At 40.8% G+C, this 19983-nt stretch overlaps 1 protein-coding gene across 2 annotated transcripts in view; it reads left to right on the forward strand.

The window, feature by feature from the left end:
• The first annotated feature begins 9061 nt into the window (after positions 1-9061).
• The window catches only part of kmt2cb (lysine (K)-specific methyltransferase 2Cb), a 65308-nt gene continuing 54386 nt past the window's right edge, over positions 9062-19983 (forward strand). For both annotated transcript variants that reach the window (XM_078287447.1, XM_078287448.1), the window contains exons 1-3: positions 9062-9590; positions 13019-13207; positions 19812-19900. In XM_078287447.1, the coding sequence (XP_078143573.1) occupies positions 13020-13207; positions 19812-19900 (277 nt within the window). In that variant the 5' untranslated portion in view covers positions 9062-9590; position 13019. The remainder of the gene's footprint in view (positions 9591-13018; positions 13208-19811; positions 19901-19983) is intronic.

Below are 19983 nucleotides of genomic sequence, written 5' to 3' on the forward strand. Positions count from 1 at the left end.
GATTTGATCAAAATACTGTCACTGATAGCTAACTTGGTTCATCAAGTTATTTGCTTTACCTTTTCATATAGACCACTTCCTGATCAGTAGTCCCACTATGTTTCTGTCTTCACTCTAAAAAAAATGTGTGAGAGGCGGGGGCATTTCAACCCAAACAGTGGTGACAACTGAGCTGAAAGGATAGGAAACTCTAATGTTGGGACGTATAAAAAAAAATGTCCCAAAACTCTCCCTGGTAATGGTTTTTGTGACACATTAATGGTGCATGGAGATGCTATGAACATAAAAAAACAATACATAAAATAATATGTGGTGTTTAGAAATACCACATTATGTGTTTCAAAATCCTTGACAGAGCTATGGTGTTTTTGATCATCTCTAGTTACAACATATGCACTGTATGCTCCATGAGACAGGTTACTGGTCTGTTGCAGGGCCATGTTGCCATTTTATGATACCAAGGGTGATGACAAGCTATCTATCTACTCTGTGGATTGATAGCCTAGTCTTGCAAGACTACTGAGTTATTACTAGGCTAACATAAGTATTAGTTCGCAAGGCTCCTGAGGTGGGTGAACTCTAGCTTGCATATTCCCAAGACAGTGAGGTGGATTGGAGTCTCTAAACTGCCAATAGGTATTAATGTGTCCATCAACAGCTTTGTTTCCTGTCTCCTATCTCCTGTCTTCCTATCTGCTCACTTATTATAAGTCACTCTGGATAAGATCATCAGCTAAATGCCTAAACTCATAGGAATGTGTTAAATTTAGTGCATCAACACCTACACATCTATCTATCTAGCTGGCTAGCTATAGCTATCATGTTCACTGAAACATCATACAGAAAGAGTTGCCACATCTTGTGGTTAATAAATTCTCAGTTAAACATTGCTGCTCAAATGCAGGTTATAGAGAATTTATGGTGTATAACAGGATTCACCCCCTCACACACACACACACACACGCCCCTCCATCCCCCTCTCCCCCCAAACATAGGACTGGGATCTCAGAGCAAAGCCTGCCTTAATCTTCAGTGTCACATTCACTTCACTGCTCGATATGGCTGGAGGACAGAGCATCAGTTCTGGTGTCTCACGGCCTACTACCCGCTCTCCGGGGTTTATATGGGAACTTGAGCCGTATGAATTCATCTACTCTATAGCTGCAGCGGGCTTGAAAAATTCCATAAGGCATCATCTGTGTCAGACAACTGATTTCTGCAGCAACGGGCTGCCTTATGGTGCGGTACAGCTGAGTGAATTTTTCTACAGGAGATGCAGGAGAAAATGCAGACAAAAGGATGGTCTTTGTTGCAGCGTTTCATGAGAAAACAAACAACTTGACATGACAAATAACAACGCTGAAGGCCCACCTGGGACTGTAATCAAAGCTGTGTGGCCCTCTGTATCAAAAACGCAGGTGTAAAATGAAAAAAACAACCTAATATCATATGATGATGCGCAATAATCTCTAAAAACCCGAGTCAGGCGAGTTTGAGGTGTCCTACTGTTCTTCTTTCCCCAGGGTATTCTGGGTAAAAACACGCACCTCACCTTGGCTCATTGTAACCCGCAATTGATTTATTCTAAATGTAAGGATTAATGTACCACTCCTGTACAGTCTGCTTGGTGTCCTGGAGGAGTAAGACTCGAATATCTGCAGCAGAGAATGCTGGATATTAGAGAACGCTCTGAATAGCGGTAGGAAGAGGGAGATAGAGAGGGGAGGGATATAACCTTGGCTTTAATAAGGCCTCCAGGGTGTGCCATGAGGGGAGCCCACTGTCTCCCACTTTTTCAACCCCTTTTCCAAAAGAGGGAGCGGAGAGCGGCCGTGCTCCTCCTCGGTGGAACATAGCATCCGGCGGAGAGTTTGGATGAGGAAGAGAAAAGAAGACAGCGCTAGGAAGATGGGAACGGTGAAGAGCCCGTGTTTAATCAAAAAAACTGACAACAGACAAAAATGTCACATTCCATATTCAGTCGGGATGTTTGTATCCTGTCACATGAATGAGTGACGGCCTGACGTTCCTTCAGTAGAGCAAATTCAAGATATTACATCTGGATCAGAGGCTATTCGAGTTTGTATTATTTTTGAATCCCTGCCTTTAAGTAAATACATTACTGGTTGAGCGGAGGGATGGATGCACTATTTTATCTGAGCTTATGTGACATAAACAACCCCCACTGACGATAATTGAAGTGTAGTGTATTGACCCTCCTGCTCATGCTTGTGTCCTACTTTGTCTGCGTCCCATGCGATTGGATAGTTTTAGTGATTCACAACAAGTCCAGTCTGACCATTTATGCGCAGGGGATGATGGGTTGTCTATATTGACTCGTTGGTGTGCGTCTGCAGTATCATATAATTACATAAACACGAGCGGTTGGCTAATCATTCACATGGGACTGTCACTCTCTGTGCTGATACAGAGTGCTGACAGTATGGTCATGTTTTTGTACAAAGCAGAGAAGAAGAGCCTGTTCTAGGTTGGCAGCTTTGATGATGTAACCGCTGAGTGCAAATCAAGGTTAGACAGAAAGCTGAACGGAACAGAACAGAATTACAATCTTGGGTTTCGTTTTTTTTATATGTGAAAGTATCTTGACATTATCTTATCAAGTGAGTTGGGAGAGTTTGATCATTAAGGGGGCCGGCAAGCTTTACTTCTTCACTTTGTCTTTTTCTCGTCCTCATGAGGAGGGCCTCTCCGCGCGACCCCATGAGAGCTTTACATAAGACTCGACTACTGAACGCTGCTATGAAAACTTCCTGAAACTCGTAGCTTTAAAGTGGTTGCGGAGCTCCTCTCTATCAGTTTGAGTATGCCCTTGTGTTTCTCAAGGGTGGCACGTAAAAAAAAAAAAAAATTTTCCTCCGTCTGCGTGAACTTGTTAATTTTGGTGTTGTCTGGGTCCTTGGACGTGAACATAAGTGATTCTGGTGTTTCTTGGTTGCCATAGTGTGTAGACTGATTTCATGACTACCCCGCACCCCCACCCCCCCCACCCCCACCCCCCTTTACCCCCCTCTCTCTTTCTCTATCCTCTCACTCTCTTAGCTCTTTGGATATATTCCCCCTATGATTATAAATAGTTTCTAATTAGCTCCTCCAGCCATGGGCAACAGAATTGTTCATCAAGTAGGGACTGCACTCAGACGCCTTTACACAGCGAAGCTTGTGTAAAAGTCAGAAGAATTGCAAATCCCCTTGGCCTCGATTTAATTTTTTTTTTTTTTTTTACAAAGAAGGGATTCATTTTCCTATATTTTATCAGTTCAAAAATAATTCTGCTGTGGAATCAATTTACCCTCGTGGTTCAATGGGACTAGGGAAGTGTAACTTGACCTTACCCTATTGCTAAAAGTCAAACAAAATGGGAAAACATTGATGTGGTACAGAGTAATGAAAAACAATTTACAGCTTTAAAAAAATCTATCTAATCAATCAATAAAAAATCAATTGCAGGACTTTTGGGTTGCTTTGCCCCACTGATGACATAACCTTGGCTGTGATATACCTTGGTCCACCCATTGTCTGTTCATGGATTGATGATTGACTGATTGATTGATTTCATCATCTTTCACAGCACATTTGCTGACTTACAATCATACAGAGTTCTACAATCCCTGTTAATACAGCTAAAAGATTCTTTCATGACACATTGGCTGCATTTTCTAATTTCTGTGTGAGCTAAAATTCTCAATTTTCTCTTTTTTTCCCCCGGTAGGAAAACTAAAAGCATGTCATGACAAAAGACTGAGTCCATTTTAATTTTTTCAGAAATGGGCAGAAAAAGAGACGGCGAGAGGTGAATGAAATGCACACTACTCACTCTCTCTCTCTCTCTCTCTCTCACACACACACACACACACACACACAAACACACAGAGAGAGAGAGAATGCAAGATAGGAATGGAGAGAAAACAGCACCTTGTCTACTTTTCTAGTCTACATATAGACTAACCACACATGTACAATTTGGATGAACACACACACACACACACACACACACACACACACACACACACACACACACACACACACACAAGATATTTGGCAATACTAATATTTAGATGAGAAACCCCCTGTATTCAGAGGTAAGGAGCATTCAATCCACAGCCAGAGTGATTTTTAAACTCCCAGCTGTCAAATGAAATGATGACGCAAATGCAGCTCTGTGGAATAATTGAACATTTTATCTCTTTGAAATTAAAGATAAAAGCAGATTGCCTATCCTGAAGCTTTTTGAAGTTAGTGTAGGCCTATACTCTCTGTGGTTTTCAACACATTTCAACATTATTGAGCTTAGCAGATAAGAGTTCTAGTTTTGAAATGTGATCTGCATGTACCTGTGGACAATAATTCTCTGGCTGTGTTGACTTAATTTGAGCTAAATTATATGATACCCATTCTTGAGCACACACAGAGCCCAGCCAGCATCCGGTTTCATGTTTATTCTCCCCTCTATCATATTACTAACTATGATCCATCTGTTCACCTGGCAGTAGTCTGTCTATTATGCATTCAGAAACGCAACTGCCTCTTGTCCTGCCTTCAGCGTCAATGCTTAGTCATATATGCTTAATAGAATATAAAGAATATCCATTCAAGCTGAAAAGTAAGGTAGTTGTTACCCGGCAACTCTGACATTATCAGCAATTATTAATATAGTTTTGTTCTTGTTGCAGCAACAGAATAACGATCTGATCTCTCTTCAGATTCTTACAAATCCGACTAGATGGGCTATATCACATTGCAGTCATGATCGCTTTTATATCTTCTCCAAACTTAGGGTACGGATTGTCCTGCAAAACACATTTCTAAATGTTTTTATAACTCTTGCCCTGTAAATGCATCACATAACTACATTAAGAATTATGTAGTGATAAATAAAATTGTGGGTGTGGCATCAACATAAACAAAAGGCTACTAAGGCACTTCAGCTGTGGACTGACACCCTCATGAAGGCCTGTGTGACCCGCAATGTGTATGTAGCCTTAAAAAAAAAAAAGCCTGTTTTATCTGCAATTTAGAGACTTGGTGTCCTTCTCCTGAAAAGCAGTTCTTAGTCCTGATAGCCAAAAGGCACAGATTAAGTGTAACAGCCAGAAAAGTGTTCCTTGAGCATTTACCCATTCAGCATTTAACTATGTTTTATTTTCTTGAAAAGACAGATTGTCTTGAAACTTCCAGTTATCTTATAATACCTACAAAGATGTATGCTACAATATGAATTTATATGAAGGACTTAGATATCATATCATGTATCATAAGACTTAAATGCACATAAAATGATGCAAGTCTCACATATAAATGAGTAAATAAACTCAGCTCAAGTGAGTTTACCCTCCACTAAATCCCTGAACATAACCAACAAAAGCAATACTCAGTGGGAAATAGTGAGTCTTTGTTAGTTTAATAGGAGGCAGCGTCTGCTCAATAGAGAGATCTTAATACCCTTTGAATTTTTATCCTTTCAGAGGGTTCATTGTTGCACCATTGACATTTACAACCCCGAGATTTCATCAGACTGATTCCTTCGCAGCACCTGTCCTCCTGGTCTTCTGAGGACTGCCTGTCTCGTCTCTGATAGTCACTTGGAGAGTGATAAAAAGTCAAGGGATGATCAGCACCGTGAAGTGGAGGAGAAGCACAGGAGAGATTGTTTTGCTCGCTGACAGGATGGATCTCAGAAGTGAGAGAAACAACACCAACTGGGCACTGTTTTTCATTTTTTGGATGAACAATTCTCCATTTGTGGGCACGGTGCAGAATGGCAAGTTGTAGATATATTTTGTTTTGTGGGTGTGTGTGTGTGTGTGTGTGTGTGAGAGAGAGAGAGAGAGAGAGAGAGAGAGAGAGAGAGAGAGACAGACAGACAGACAGACAGACAGACAGACAGACAGACTGTATTTCCCATGTTGAATAGAAACATCAATTACATCTGATTATTATTCTGTGTTGTACTACCGTATGTAGAGTCATACTGCCCTCTGTCTGTAAAATTCCAAAATAGTTTTTTTTATTCTTCCCTATAAAAAATGGAAGCAAAACTGAACCAGAGAAAATTCACTAACCAATGGTAAATTTTCAGTTTGCTTCCATTTTTTAGTTGTATGGATTAAAGCAGATGGATATATACATTTATTTCATTTGGTAGTAAAACAAGTTCCTTATGAACTATGTAAAAGATGACTCTCTCAATCTACAGTATCAGTAAATACAAAAACAAAGGACTTTTTGTAACATGAAACAAAAAGCATTTACCTATTTCAGGACACATTCATTTAAAGATACAATCAGATTTTTTTTTAACATCAAATGTTCTTGAGACTGACTTCAAGATGGAAAATAAGCTTTTTGTAACTTTCAGGACTCATAACAGAGAAACCATGTCTGTTTTACTCCAGTGCATGCAAACATTACACATTAACAAAGCTTTTACAATATCAAATACATATAAAATTAACTTTTAGCTGTAACATACATGTGTATACAAGAAGCACAGATGACAAATGCCAGAATGAAAAAAAAGTCTTAAATCCAATAAATCACAATGTTAAAAAGCCAATGGTGGCAAAAGTGTTTCAACAATGGGTTTCCTACTGGGGCTTCAGGAGACATTTGGCTCACAAGAATATCCTTGATACACAACTCAACAGTAGCATCACATGTTTCAAGGTAATTAGGGCAATGGTGCCTGGTGGTGTAACTGTACACCAGTTCAAAGGTCATAATTTAGAAAGTGACACCTAGACGCCTGGTGTCTCACACTTCAATGATGTCATGCAACTCTGCTGACCAAGAAACTGGACTTTAGACAAGAGGAATCATTCAACACACAGTCAGGGTTTGGGAGTAACAGATTACACAAAACGAGACTGCAATGATCTCGTAACACAAAAAGGCATCTGTAACTGATTATTCTTACCAACAAAGACACAGTAATTAGATTAAACACACTATATGGATTTTGAGGAAATAAGTGATTTAGCATTTGTGGGATTACTCACATACATATTTGAAGAAGTGAAAGTGCAGAACATATTTGAAGAAGTGAAAGTGCAGAACATATTTGAAGAAGTGAAGAAATGAAATAAACAGCAGACACCAACATATTTTTTTACACAACATGAAATAATGGCTAATGGTTGCTGTAGGTGATGGTAACACCATTCAAACTAAATTGCAATAAACCATTTAAGTGCATATTCTAAGGATTTTTGAGGCAAAGTAACTAGAGAGAATAAATTTAGTTTAATCAGGTGTTCAGTTCACTTTGAAGGGGTAACTTCCCCAACTCTGCATTTAGTATAGACCTATAGCACTGCTTGATTACAAAACACTCAGTTAACCCAACAATAAGGGATTAGTCTTAGTGCCACTTGATGACATCAAAAATCTGAAATCTTGGTTAAAGCTGTTCATGTTAGAGTCCCAAGGCAGAAAATAACAGGATTTCTGTTTGTTTTAGGGTGGATTTTTAACCAGTAAATTTCACTGACTGTTGTTCCTATTAAAATGGAGAACTATTTCACAAAGCAGGATTAGAAAGTTAGCCAGGCAACTGTGAAAAAAAGATTATGCTATTTCCTGGTGATACTGATTTGGATCTGTAACACAAAACCTGAATATTAGGTTTAGGAATATGATTCATGCATGTTGATGACAGCCATCAACATGCATGGCTGCCAATAATAAACATAATTGCAGAAGATGTTTCGTAACACTTTTTAAAGTTATCTGGCTAACTTGCTAATCCTGCTTTGTAAAATACCCTGGGGAGAAGAACTGTTTCTTTTTTTATGGCTTAGAAAGAAAAAAAACCTTTGTGTGTCATGGCTCGTATGGGCCAGCAGAGGGTGCTCATAGTCTGGGAAAGAGCTGTCCTGGTTTACCATTTACAGGAATAGGGCTGCGTTTGTTTTCACAGAATTTTCTGGCTGCTATGCTCATAGAAACCCAGTGAGTTGGGACTAGGGAGCCCAACATATAATTAAAAAGAGATGCACATAGATGTGTAGCACCCACTGGCTCTTGGACCTAATGTATAGCAGCTAGAATGAGACCCCTGGGGGCTCTCCCAAATTTAACCCCTGCATGTACAGTATGTCCGCCACTTTGCTGCCTACGTAACACCCAACCGATGCAATGACGCCTGCATCAGTGTGTGTGTGTGTGTGTGTGTGTGTGTGTGTGTGTGTGTGTGTGTGTTTGTGTGTAAGAGTGAGAGAGAGAGAGAGAGAGAGAGAGAGAGAGAGAGAGAGAGAGAGAGAGAGAGAGAGAGAGAGACGCTGCCCTGGGGTAGCCAGTGGAAATCCATTCGGTCGTGGTCTGTTTGGACGCCGTAGTTAGTTGGCCGAAAATAAAACCACCACAGCGGATATTCAAGTTAATTTATCTTTGTGTTTTCCCCTGCACTGGAGCAGGCTGATGGCTGGTGATGACTGGTGGAGCCACTGCTGCTGCTGCTGGCGAGGATTTGCATGAGCTTGAGCACAAACGGCTGGCAGTCCGCTCCAGTCCAGTGTCACTCCAGGCGCCACAGTTTTGAGCCTTCCCAAGCCATTATTTTATTTACTAAATGCCCATATCCCTCCGCAGGGTCAGAGAGTATTTTGAAGAAATTGCCAAAGGGGTTGTGTATTATTTCTGTCGTTATTTTTCTCCGACGTTATTAAACATTTGTGGCACATTCGAATCATCTACAGCTCGATGAGCCATACCAATTCCCAGAGATTTGTGTGCGGCACTTTTGGTAGGGGAGGTGGGTCTATGTTTTTTGAGGAGCCTAGAGGGTTGTGCGTCGGTGCCACTTAACATTAGATATGGCCACCGTTATAGAGTACACCGAAGCGTTATCTTCAACTTAATTTTTTAATATTCCATAGCCGTTTCGTCGCTCGGCCATTGTGCGCGGACGGAACGTTATTTTTGGCATGCTCCTGTTTGTTTTTACAAGTCTTGGGTGGCGATTGTTGCTGCGTGGCAGGCTGGCTGCGAGAGTCTCGTAACTGGCCGCTTGGTCCCGCAGCTTGTCGCAGCTGAAGAAAATAGAACCAGTTGGCAACCGAGCGATCGAGACCTAACGTTTGCTTGAGCATCTCTACTTTTGCTGAAGATCAAATATAATATTTCATTTTAAGAGAGTGTTGAGTTTGTATCCGCTTGGATTTGGCATTCAAACAATTGGCTACCCGTTAATGGTAAATTTGTTGACCGCAGACTTGGGTGGCTAACGCCAACTAGCTAGATAACCTGAACTGGTTGAAACTAACATTCGTGCGACGACAGCTGTCATTGGAGAAAGGAAAGTGATCCATCAAATGCGTGTCCCAATGAAGCTGTTTTCTGCTGGATTTACATCATCTGTCTTTCCATCAAATGGGCGAAGTTAGGAATAACCTTACAACATTGGATTACTATGTTATGCGTTATGCATTTTTGAGAACTGCGGTGTTCCTTCATTGGAGAGAGGCTAGCTAGCTCAATTAGCTTGCTAGCTAGCTAAGTGATAAAAGTGCGACGTTTCACCCCCCAGTATTTTGGACATGAAGAGAATAATTCGCTATTCATAGGGTTGGAAGGTAAGATATATTGGGAAGTTAATAGAATTTTATTGTAAACTAGATTTGTTTGCTTTGCAGCTTTTTAGTGAAGCTGAGCCAACATTATCCAGCTCTAGTCTAATGTTGGGGTTTTGTCGCCGCCTTGGTTTTCAGGACTCCGACTATTCAACGGAACGGAACATTCAATAGAATGGTTCATGGGCACAATATAATCAGCATTATGTGGGTGTTTGGACACTACTTATGATACTATATCCAGTCTAAATTCACCATTAAACCACAATCGTGGAACCAAAAATCAGAAATCGAAACTGGCCTTAATGAGTAACGTATTATTTTTTACTTTGTGTGTAACGTTATATTTCCACAAAACAGTTCCGTTTCAGTAAATAGGCTGAGCCTTCCTGTGTGTTTGGCCCAAATGATTTTCATTGCCTTGTACCCAGTTGTGAGTTGGCTAACAGATAGCGCAGTTTCCATTGACATTAGTCAATGAGTTTGCCATTATGATTAGGTTATTCTGTTTAACGTTAGCTGCCTGGCATATCAGTCAAGAGGTGGAAAAATGAATGTTTGCCGTTGTTTGTCGTAGGCGTACTAGCAGGCTGAGTTGGCCAACTAACTGCAACCATTGCTAACCTGTTTGCTATCTGAACCAGTTTCAAAGTTGCCTTGCTGGCTAATGTGGCTCAAAGCCGAAACTAATCTACTTTTGCAAGTTAGCAAAAGAGATCGAGAAATATCATCTTTTTACATCTTATGCCACATTCAGCCGATCTCACTGATACTCTCGACTCTGGTTGTTGAGGAAAGACGACATGAGTTCTACACAACAGGCTAGCTATCGTTAGCTGCTCGTAGAGCATGCAATTGCTTTGTGCTCCAGCTTGAGTAACAAAAGCTAACGTTAGCATCTATCCAATTGTACCCTTGACTGTTAGACTGTCCAAGAGTTTCCAAATCGTAACGTTAGAAGTGTAGCATAACCTTAAATGCCAAAACGAGTGCCCTTGTCGGTTTCAGTTGAGGTTTATCTGGTTATTAGGTTGTCTAAACACAGTAAATGTTTGTTACCCCACCACTACCAGAGCTTTGAGGACCAACATAAGCTCCTGTTTCTTACTTGATATTTATGTCCAAGGAACAAATTGTTATCTGAATCAAAAATTGCTCAACTGAATCATTTCAAATGAATTGTACTACTAATCTAACCATTTTGATGACTTTTCATAAGTTACACTGTTGCCTTTCCTGTTAAAAAATATTTCCTGTGGAATAATCTGCTCTCACTGGATCTCCACCTGTCTGACTAAAAGCTTGGAAGAGGCTAATGTAGATGAGGGAGAGAGAGGGAGTAGAATCCCACAAATCAGCAAAAAAAAACATGGTGTCTGTCCAGCACCATCTGATGACAGTACAGAGTGAGACACCTCCAAGAGCACTGATGCAGAATGCGTGATTAATTCATTGTTTTATTGTTGGATCAAAATAGGCCACAGCTACCTCTGCCTCTTACAAGCCACAGCACATAATTGGCTCACAATAGCATTGATTTCACGCAACCAGTTAGCACAACTAAAAGCAATTGTAGTTGAATAACATATAGAGCATGTATACAGTCCATGTGCTACAAGTAAATGTGGTGCCTAATCAACTTATAGTGCAAGTGTTGTGTATTCTCATTATATAAATTGAAAATTGCAATGGCTTCTTGTGGTCCACTTGCAATAACCACATTGTACTACAAAAACTAGCCAATGTGGAAGGCAATTGGTAAACTTTGAATGTGAATATAAGGTGCAAGTACAATATTATTAAGCAGGTACGATAGCTACTTTACATATCTGTGGCAAAATGGACTATTCCTGGTGGCTAAGCAAATTAAGGTGCATGCCATGTACATGAGTCTTCGTGCGTCAGCCTACATTCTGCCGAACAACCTCAGTTGCTTGTCATTCCCTCTCTTTTTATGTTTGATGATGTCTTACAATCACAAACTATTCTAACATGTTACAGTCTCATTAACTGTTCAGACCTACTATGCACAATCAGTTATTAAAATACTTTTATAACAAAGATTGACCCACGCAACTACTCAAGCACGCGTTATCAACCATCCACATTTTTTATCAAGCTTATTTGCAGTAATCATTTCAATGGCATGACATTAGATGAGAATATCAAGCACTAAGCTAGTTTTCACTTGTTCTCGCCAATCTTTCCCATCACTCAATTGTAAATTACAATAAAGATATGTAGAACCACATATCTTTGGCCCTTTTTGTTGTTTGGTGGTGTATTGTTCTTATTCCTATTGATAACTGGCCAAACATAGACAATGTGACATCACGTTGATATTTCCAGCACAGCTACAATGGAGATTGATAGCAGAAAAAACTTCAGCTATCTAAAACATCAATGGTAAACGTCAGGTTTACCTCAGAATCAAAGAGCAAGAGGTTCTTTGTAGACTCACCATTTTGCCCCTAAATTCAACAATCATACACGGAGAAGTCTATTGTAGAAGAGGAAGAGATACCAATTTATGTGTTGCGTTTTGATTAAGTGTTTTGACTCTTCTCGATCCTAAAAACACGTTTTCTTGGTCTTAATATCACTATTGCTCTTTCCACCTGTATGTAAAACCAATGGCTGGATGCAACAAGTTCACGCATGTTCTCTGGGGTTTCTCCAAAGGCATTTTGGGAAATGTAGGAAATCACTAACTGAAATTGACGAGGCAGGCTGAGGGAAAGTGGGTACACCAAAAAAAGTAAATTACAACACTTCATCACAAAATGTTTCCTGGAATGCATCGAACATCGCAAATTGATGATATATAACCATGTAAGAGTATCAGAGGGTGGAATTTTCCTTGTAAACACCTTTTCTTGCAATAGCTTTTGACATTGATTTGGGAGCACCCAATGAACTTGAACATCAGGAAAAACTATGAGCAGGGTGCAGATTTGTGAACAGTTGAGTCTCATTCAGATAGACCTCATTACAAACAATAAGCCATTGAATAAGCTGTATTCCTGAAATGTAATAGCATGCATGGATGTGTTATGGGAAAACCTGACAACTCATTTCATGTAAAAACTGCAATTTGTATCACAAGTCTGTCAGAATGCTTAAAAAATAAATGGGCACCAGGATGGCCTGGTGTCTGTGAGCCAAGGTGCACAGTCACGCCATGTTCTGGCGACGTGGGCTTGAATTTGGCTCATGGCATATATCATCCCCTCCCTCCCATCTTGCCTGTGAAAGCCTATTAATAATCTAAAATTAGATGAGGTGAAAATGAGCACCTCTATGGAAAAGAATCAGATTTTCCCCTATAGTTTCCTAAATGTTGACTCAATTAGACACATTTTTCCGAGTCTGGGTTAGCTGCCATTTAACACCTCATGATTGTCTGTACCTTCCTCTCTCCGTTTGTTCAGAATGTCATCAGAGGATAAGACTGTGGAACCCTCTGAACAGGGACCCTCGCCGCCCTCCAGCAGCGTAGGGGCCACGTCCACAGGAAGCCCAGCCCATGCAGACAAGCGCCCCCGTGGCAGGCCGCGCAAGGATGCTGCTACCATCCCACCCCAGGCGCCACCCTCATCCACATCCAAGACCAGGAAGAAGTACGTTTAATCATTCATGCAATATGGCCTAAATAATCATGGTGTCAGTTTGACATGCGATCATGCTTTTGTTTTAAGACAGGAAAATTCATTCCTTCATTCTCATACTAAAAAATGATGGAGCAATTCACTCATATTTTGAATGCTGAGGCTTATTTCGATTAGATGTAACCTGGTGGTGCTACTAAAGAAAGTCGGGATTAAACCAAGTTTGTTATGAAGACTAATTTTGCAATGATTGCTGGTGCCAGTTCCATTGTACTTCCTCCCCTCAATTAGCCTAGAGTCTACATTTGATGTAAGAGTAGCCAGCGAGATGGAAAAATGCAGCTGACCAGTAGAGATGGCACATTCATGTAGGAGGTCCTTTGAATGATCCCCTGGGAAAGAGATTTGTTTTTAAAAATCTGCATGTATTTTTAAGGGCCTCCATCATAGGAATTGAAATTTTCCTGTATTTATGAACATATGCTTAAATATGTGTAATGAAGACATTGTTAAAATTTACATTTTGTTTGAGCAGTTAAATTTACATTTTGTTGCAGGGAAAGCTTGTCCAGGTAACCTTGATTAGAAGTCCTTTTCATACGGGGTTTTGTAATAGTCATACTCAACAGCAGCATGAATTCAGGTAAAGCCAGCACAAAATATTTCAATCTCTTTCTGTACAAAGTGCCTGGCTTCTTTGTGACTTCCATAGCAACACATAATGCAGCTTAGAGCTGCTGTGTAATATAATGCCCGCAAGGTTCTTAACTCTCTCCTTAGTCTGTCCTCTCAATCAATCTTAATACCCTGTTCCCAATGGATCATTTAATCTGCAAGCATCCAGGCAATGTGTTAATGCCATGGCCTTTGGATGACCTGGGGCAGTCTTGGATTACTTCATGTTGATGTGCTGGTGAAGAAGAATCAGCAATACATTTACCAGAAATATGCCCTTCTGCGTTATCTGTGCTGTAATCGGTTAACGGCCAGTGTTGTCATGGTCAGAATCAGAAACAGTTGCTTGTATTACAAATCAGTTTGTGATACCAAATGTTGGCTGTAGCAAAGGATTGATAATTTTTTTTTATCACATTTACTGTTATGAAGAGAAACATCAGTTTTTATTTACTTAAGAAACTGGAGTTGTTGTATTATTATGTTTTTTTTTTGTTTTTTTTTACATTGCTAGGGCATTTAAAAATTCACAGGATCTGATGTAATTATCTTGTGCTATTTGGGTGAGCACCCATGTGGAAACCTAGCTTGGTGTTAAGAGGAAAGAGGGGTTGGGTGAGCGAGGGTATGTCATTGGAGTTATCAAGTTGGCACCTCCCATGACAGAGGTTTCATTGAATTAGGGCCAGGGCGCCTCCAGAAGGCCCAGCAGTAAGTTCTCGTGTCCCAGAACCACCCCCTCCACCCAACTCTCACTCTACCTGTTTCTACACTTAGTTTACAGCTAGTTCACAACATTACGCCCATTAGTTTCTGGTCTCTACAACAATAGGCTAATGGGGCCGCTGACGCTTTCTGGCTTGAAACGACCCGCTCAGCAGTTCAGAAACCGAGTTGTATAGGCTCATAAATGTGACGCTTCTCTCAATCGCATACCCATTATTGTGCAACAAGTTCACCAAGCTCTGAATCAATCTAGGATCCCAAATTAATCCTGTGTTTAGATTGACTGCATTTCTCTTCTAATGGATATCAACAGTGATAGTGTAAATGATAAAATTGCTGTTTTTAGATGTTAAAAAGCCTATTTGTTTGTGACAAAGGCGGACATATCTGCAATCGCTCGCTCTTGTAGACCTGGTTGTTGGAATTTACTAGATTTGCCCACGCTCCATCTGCTATTCAGTCCATTCCCAAACGGCATAATCCTTGACAGGTTTTCCAGTCTGCTCCCTTAGAGCTGGGACTACTTACCACAGCATTATTTTCACCTTTTCCTTTTTTTCTCTCTCTCCCTGTGGTGGGACTGTGGGGGGGGGGGGGGGGGGGGGGGGATAAGTTGTGCAGGGTATGGGGGTTGGATGTTAGTCTTGAGTGTTTGTCAGTGAAATAAATGGCTGTCTCAACGCTGAAATTCGATACCTTTCCGTGTAGTTATATATAATTACAGTACATGTTCTGCGTAGCAACCTATGTAAATAAGTCACCAACAGCTACTTTGTGTGTGCACATAGGATTGTGCTAGTAGATGAAAATGTCACACACGGCTGATTTCTGCATTTGTGTTTGCCTCAGAGAACTAAGAACCAGCTGAATGACATTGGCTATAGAGCGAAAAAAGTTATGCATTGAGCCTATAAAGTGAAGACTAATGAGGCAGCTGGTGTGGTCATCTGCAGGGGTCTTAAGGCATTTTCTAGTATCAGGTCTTCCCTGATACTAGAAAATGTCCTTTCTTTCTCTCGGACAGCTGGAGAGGTCTGAGGATGAACATTTTTTTTCATTCAGATGTCTGTCTGCGCTCCCCTTTTGTTAAAACAGCTTATTCCCATGGTGGGAGGAGGGTTTGCCCATTTTCTAAGTACAAGCTAGAGCCTCTTAGGCCATACAGTCCATCCCTTTTACTAAGATGAAATGGTTTGTTATTCTGCTGTCATTGTAAACATTTTTAGTAAGCTCCTGGAGTTTAGATGTTTGTAGTTTTAGCATGCCACTGATTACCTCCTTATGCCCAATGCTGATGAAGGGAACAACTAACTCAAACATCCTCTTGTCCAGCTGCAGACTGACAGGGTCCTTCCTGATCATTTCAGTCATGTTTGATGTTAAGGATTGGAATCTGTACAAGCTCCTTGTCTGAAATGATCAGCAGCACATTGAACAAAGACCTTCAATAGTCAATGAGAGTTTATATTAGAAGATTTAGGCCTACGCTCAGCAAATTCATGAATTGGGATAATACCAAATTTGCAAGCTACCATGGCATTAAAACTTTATTATACTGTAACTGTATATTGAATAGTGGCCCTCTGATTCTTTGGTTTGTCAGTATAGGTGCTGAGCATAAGCAAGTTGTTACTGTTGGCCTAACTGATCCTAGATTTCCTAGGTTTTAATTCTGTGCTCTCACATTCTATCACCAATTATTGTGAAAGAGGTATTTTGCCTGATGATAACAGAATTGTATAATTTCAGGCTGTCGTAGATCCCAATGTGTCCGTGTGATCCAATGACAGTCAGATGCCCTATGTTTGCCTCAGCGGTTACTGTGCACACCATTACAACTGCATAAAAATTGTGCGAAATGACCTTTGTTGTTGCAGTCTGTTGAGACTTCAAGTGTCTGGTGGTTTGTTTCCAGCTGAACGTATTCACGTTTGATTCAAGCCTGCAGTTAATTGTCTCTGTAACGGAGGTTTACTAGTGCAGAGGTCTTCACTTTTTTGTCATTCTTAGGTTTTTAGGCTTGTTCCTTATCTTGACATGGAAGTCATTTGGAGGGAGGGGTTGATTTGGCATCCAGCCGATTGTGATTTTTCTCTCCAGTGGCACCGAAAATTACCCCCACCCCCACTCCCCATCTCCTCCCCCACTTCCCACCCCCTGCATCCTCCCGAGTACCCCTGAGACATGCTGCTCTCATTTGGGCTGTGTTTGCTCTCCCCACTTAGCATGCTCACAATGGATGTTGCTGTTTAATTTGTATCCATGACAATTATCCCCTCCACATGGCGCTCCCAGGATTGGGTTAACAGAGCTCCCATTGGAGGAAGCTGACACTAACAGATCTTTCCATACATGAAGGAGGGGTGCGTGCTTGTGTGTGTGCATGTGTAGGAGTTGGCACACTGCCGTATGGTTGCATACATAGATGTGCTCGTTTGATCTGCTGACAGAGCAGATTCAGTAAGATATGCAAAGGGTTACACTGCCTTGGTAATGGCTAGAAGTTTTTTTTGCTTTGGTGCCAGCTAGTGCCAGGGATGCCATCTTCAAAGAGATGGGGAGAGGGGGAGGTGAAGAAAAGGCCAAGATGGCGTGTAAGATGGCACTACAGGGAGAAAATGTTGAGATAGAGAAGAGGTGAGGTGGTTTTGATAGCTCAACAGGAGGGTCATTGCTTAGTCTTACTGTAGCTCAGAACAATTAGGAGTAGATGAGGCAAGAGCCCCTTGTTGACGGTCAAAATGCTCCAGTTGGTTGTGATGATTTTTATCCCTAGACTCTTTGTATTAAATAAAGGGACACTTGGGGTGTGTTTTAAAAATGATGATCAACTGTTTAGTTAGGCAAAAGAAACATTCAAAACAAACAACAGACTCCCTTTCCTGTAGATATGGTAGTGTAGGTGGGATATAAGGCAGAGTAATCAATGCTAATGTCTTTTTTTCATCAGAGGGGGTGATGTCATGTAGTTGTTGATAGTGGATACTAGGGATGGAACGGTATATGTCCAAAAAAATAAAATATCCCAGTCGGCCCAGTCAGAATAATGAATCAATAATAATTACTCTGCAAGCTGTATGCTACATAGCCATCTTAAGTTGATAGGTTGCAGCCAGCTTGGTGGTAGCTAAGCTAACAACCAATGCTAGCCCTCTGCAAGAATTCCATTTCAGAAACAACATCTCAATCAGCTCTGTGAATAGGTGGAAATTAATAAATTACTAAACTAGCAGTTGTGTTAAAAGATATATCGTTTTTACACTCTGATTTATTGCGGGGCTGTGCCGTCGAGTAGCAATGGAGTAACAATTTCCATCATACGCCCGTGCTAGTGGTGTAAAGAGGAAGTAGGCTCCTCTGGTACACTACTGTCTGCATGAAGTCCTTGTATTATCGTCCTCTGGTGGTTGCATTCAAAACTCAGGAGACAAAGACCTTGATGTCCGGGGAATCTTATATTACATTGTTTTTCTATGGAAATAATCTTCCCTTATTGATTGTAATTCATTGTGAGCTGCTACAGACAAAATTTAGTTTTCACTATGTTGTAAGGCAATAAGCTAGTTGGGGTTACAACCCAAGTTAGCGATTTAAAAATGATGGTTAAGGTCATACAGTTAATTTTTCTGGAGGAATTATTTTGTATTTGTCAATGGGGAAAATGAAAAGGGATTTTTTTTTTTCCAGGAATGAACACAACCAGCAGGTATTGACCCTTTTCCCCTGTTTTTCTGAAAACATACCGAACTGTGACCTCAGTACTGATGTAGGCTACATACCCAACTTTATGAATTATTCCGCTAGAGAAGACAAAACAAGGCTTATGTTAGAGGCTCAAAGTGCTTTGTTCTAAGCACAACTTTGCTGCAGTAGCCTTGCTGCCAACAGGTGGCTATTGGCTGCATATGGTAATAAGAGGTTATAGCTGTAGTTAGGCTGACGTGTCCAAATGTGTTGAGAAATTTGTCTAATAGTATGGTCGAACCTTGCTAATCCTATCCCCTTGGGAATGAAGGTTGTTTTTAATACAGTAGAACCTTATTTGTCCCATACTTGGATTTCCTTTAAATGTATGTATTTATCAACTATATAATGTATGTATAAATGTCAAAGTAGAAATCTACAGATTAATTAGCGAATTCTATTGATTTAATTAGTTGTTGTGCATAGCTGTGGGAATTTACTTATTGTTACATTAATAATTTTCTAACGTGGTGAAAAGGTTGGGTGACTGGAAAGTAAGGAAATGCTGGGCTAAAACTTATTCATAGTTTGACACATGCGTGTACACAATAGAAGCTGATTTGCAGTTGCAATGCTTTACATTAGATATACCAGGAAATTTCATGGAAAGGAAATTTCAACAATTGCGCGAAATGTTTTGAATCTTGGTTGTATTGCGCATTCTCTGCGTCATTTTAACTGATGGGTTTGGGCCGAAGCTTCATCGAATAAGGCCCTTTTTATTGGGATGTCATGTACATTACAGATCATAATTAATGCACAATCAACCCTAAGGTTATGTCAGTTCAAGATTCCAGATGTGACTCATTCATATTCATGATTAGATGTTTGTTTGTGGTGTTTAAATTACCAAGTTGTTCTCACTTAATAAGCTAGGCCTGTATTCTGGTTTGAAATTCGGCTAGCGCATGTTCAGCGCTTGCACCTCAATTAGGTTGTAATGAGTCGTCATCCCACTGGGGACTGTAAATGATGAGGCATTGGTTTCCATGTTGTACTGAAGATAAACATGCATCTCAATTTTGATATACAGTAAATTTTGATCTGAGACATCCCAACAAAGGCATACAGTAGATTGGTTATAGCCACGTAGTCCTATATTTATTTGTAGATATGGTTACTTGAGTGCCACAATGCCCAGGCTTTGTCTCTGTATTTTAATTCTCAGTCTTCATATCTGACTTATCAAAGCAGAGCTATCTAGATTCGTCTGGCTCCATCCCTGGACTCCAACACAAGCCCACCACTACTACCACGGCTGTATTGTACACCCCCCCACTACCAGCCCTTCCACCCTGCCGCCCTTCCGCCTTGCCCAGCGGCCTGAGTGCCTCCATTAAAATCAGTGACAGCTGTGACTATATTTAACTAATTCATGACCCCCACCCCCCACCCCCCTCTTGAGGCAAACCCAGTCTCGTTCTCTTTCACTGTCTCTCCTTTATTTGTTTCTGTCTCTTCCTCCCCCTAGGGGTCGCACCAGAGGGAGGGTTGTTGTGGATGAGGAGGACAGCATGGATGGGACCGAGATAACAGAGTCCATAGGCCCTCAGGACACAGGTGAGTCTCTGCGATTCCCTTTTTGATCCATTATGTACGTGGTGGTGCTGTTGAGGGAGTGATATAAAACTTGAACTTGCACA

This window comes from Centroberyx gerrardi, chromosome 13 (assembly GCF_048128805.1).
Source record: "Centroberyx gerrardi isolate f3 chromosome 13, fCenGer3.hap1.cur.20231027, whole genome shotgun sequence".
In the NCBI taxonomy this organism is placed as follows: domain Eukaryota; kingdom Metazoa; phylum Chordata; class Actinopteri; order Beryciformes; family Berycidae; genus Centroberyx; species Centroberyx gerrardi.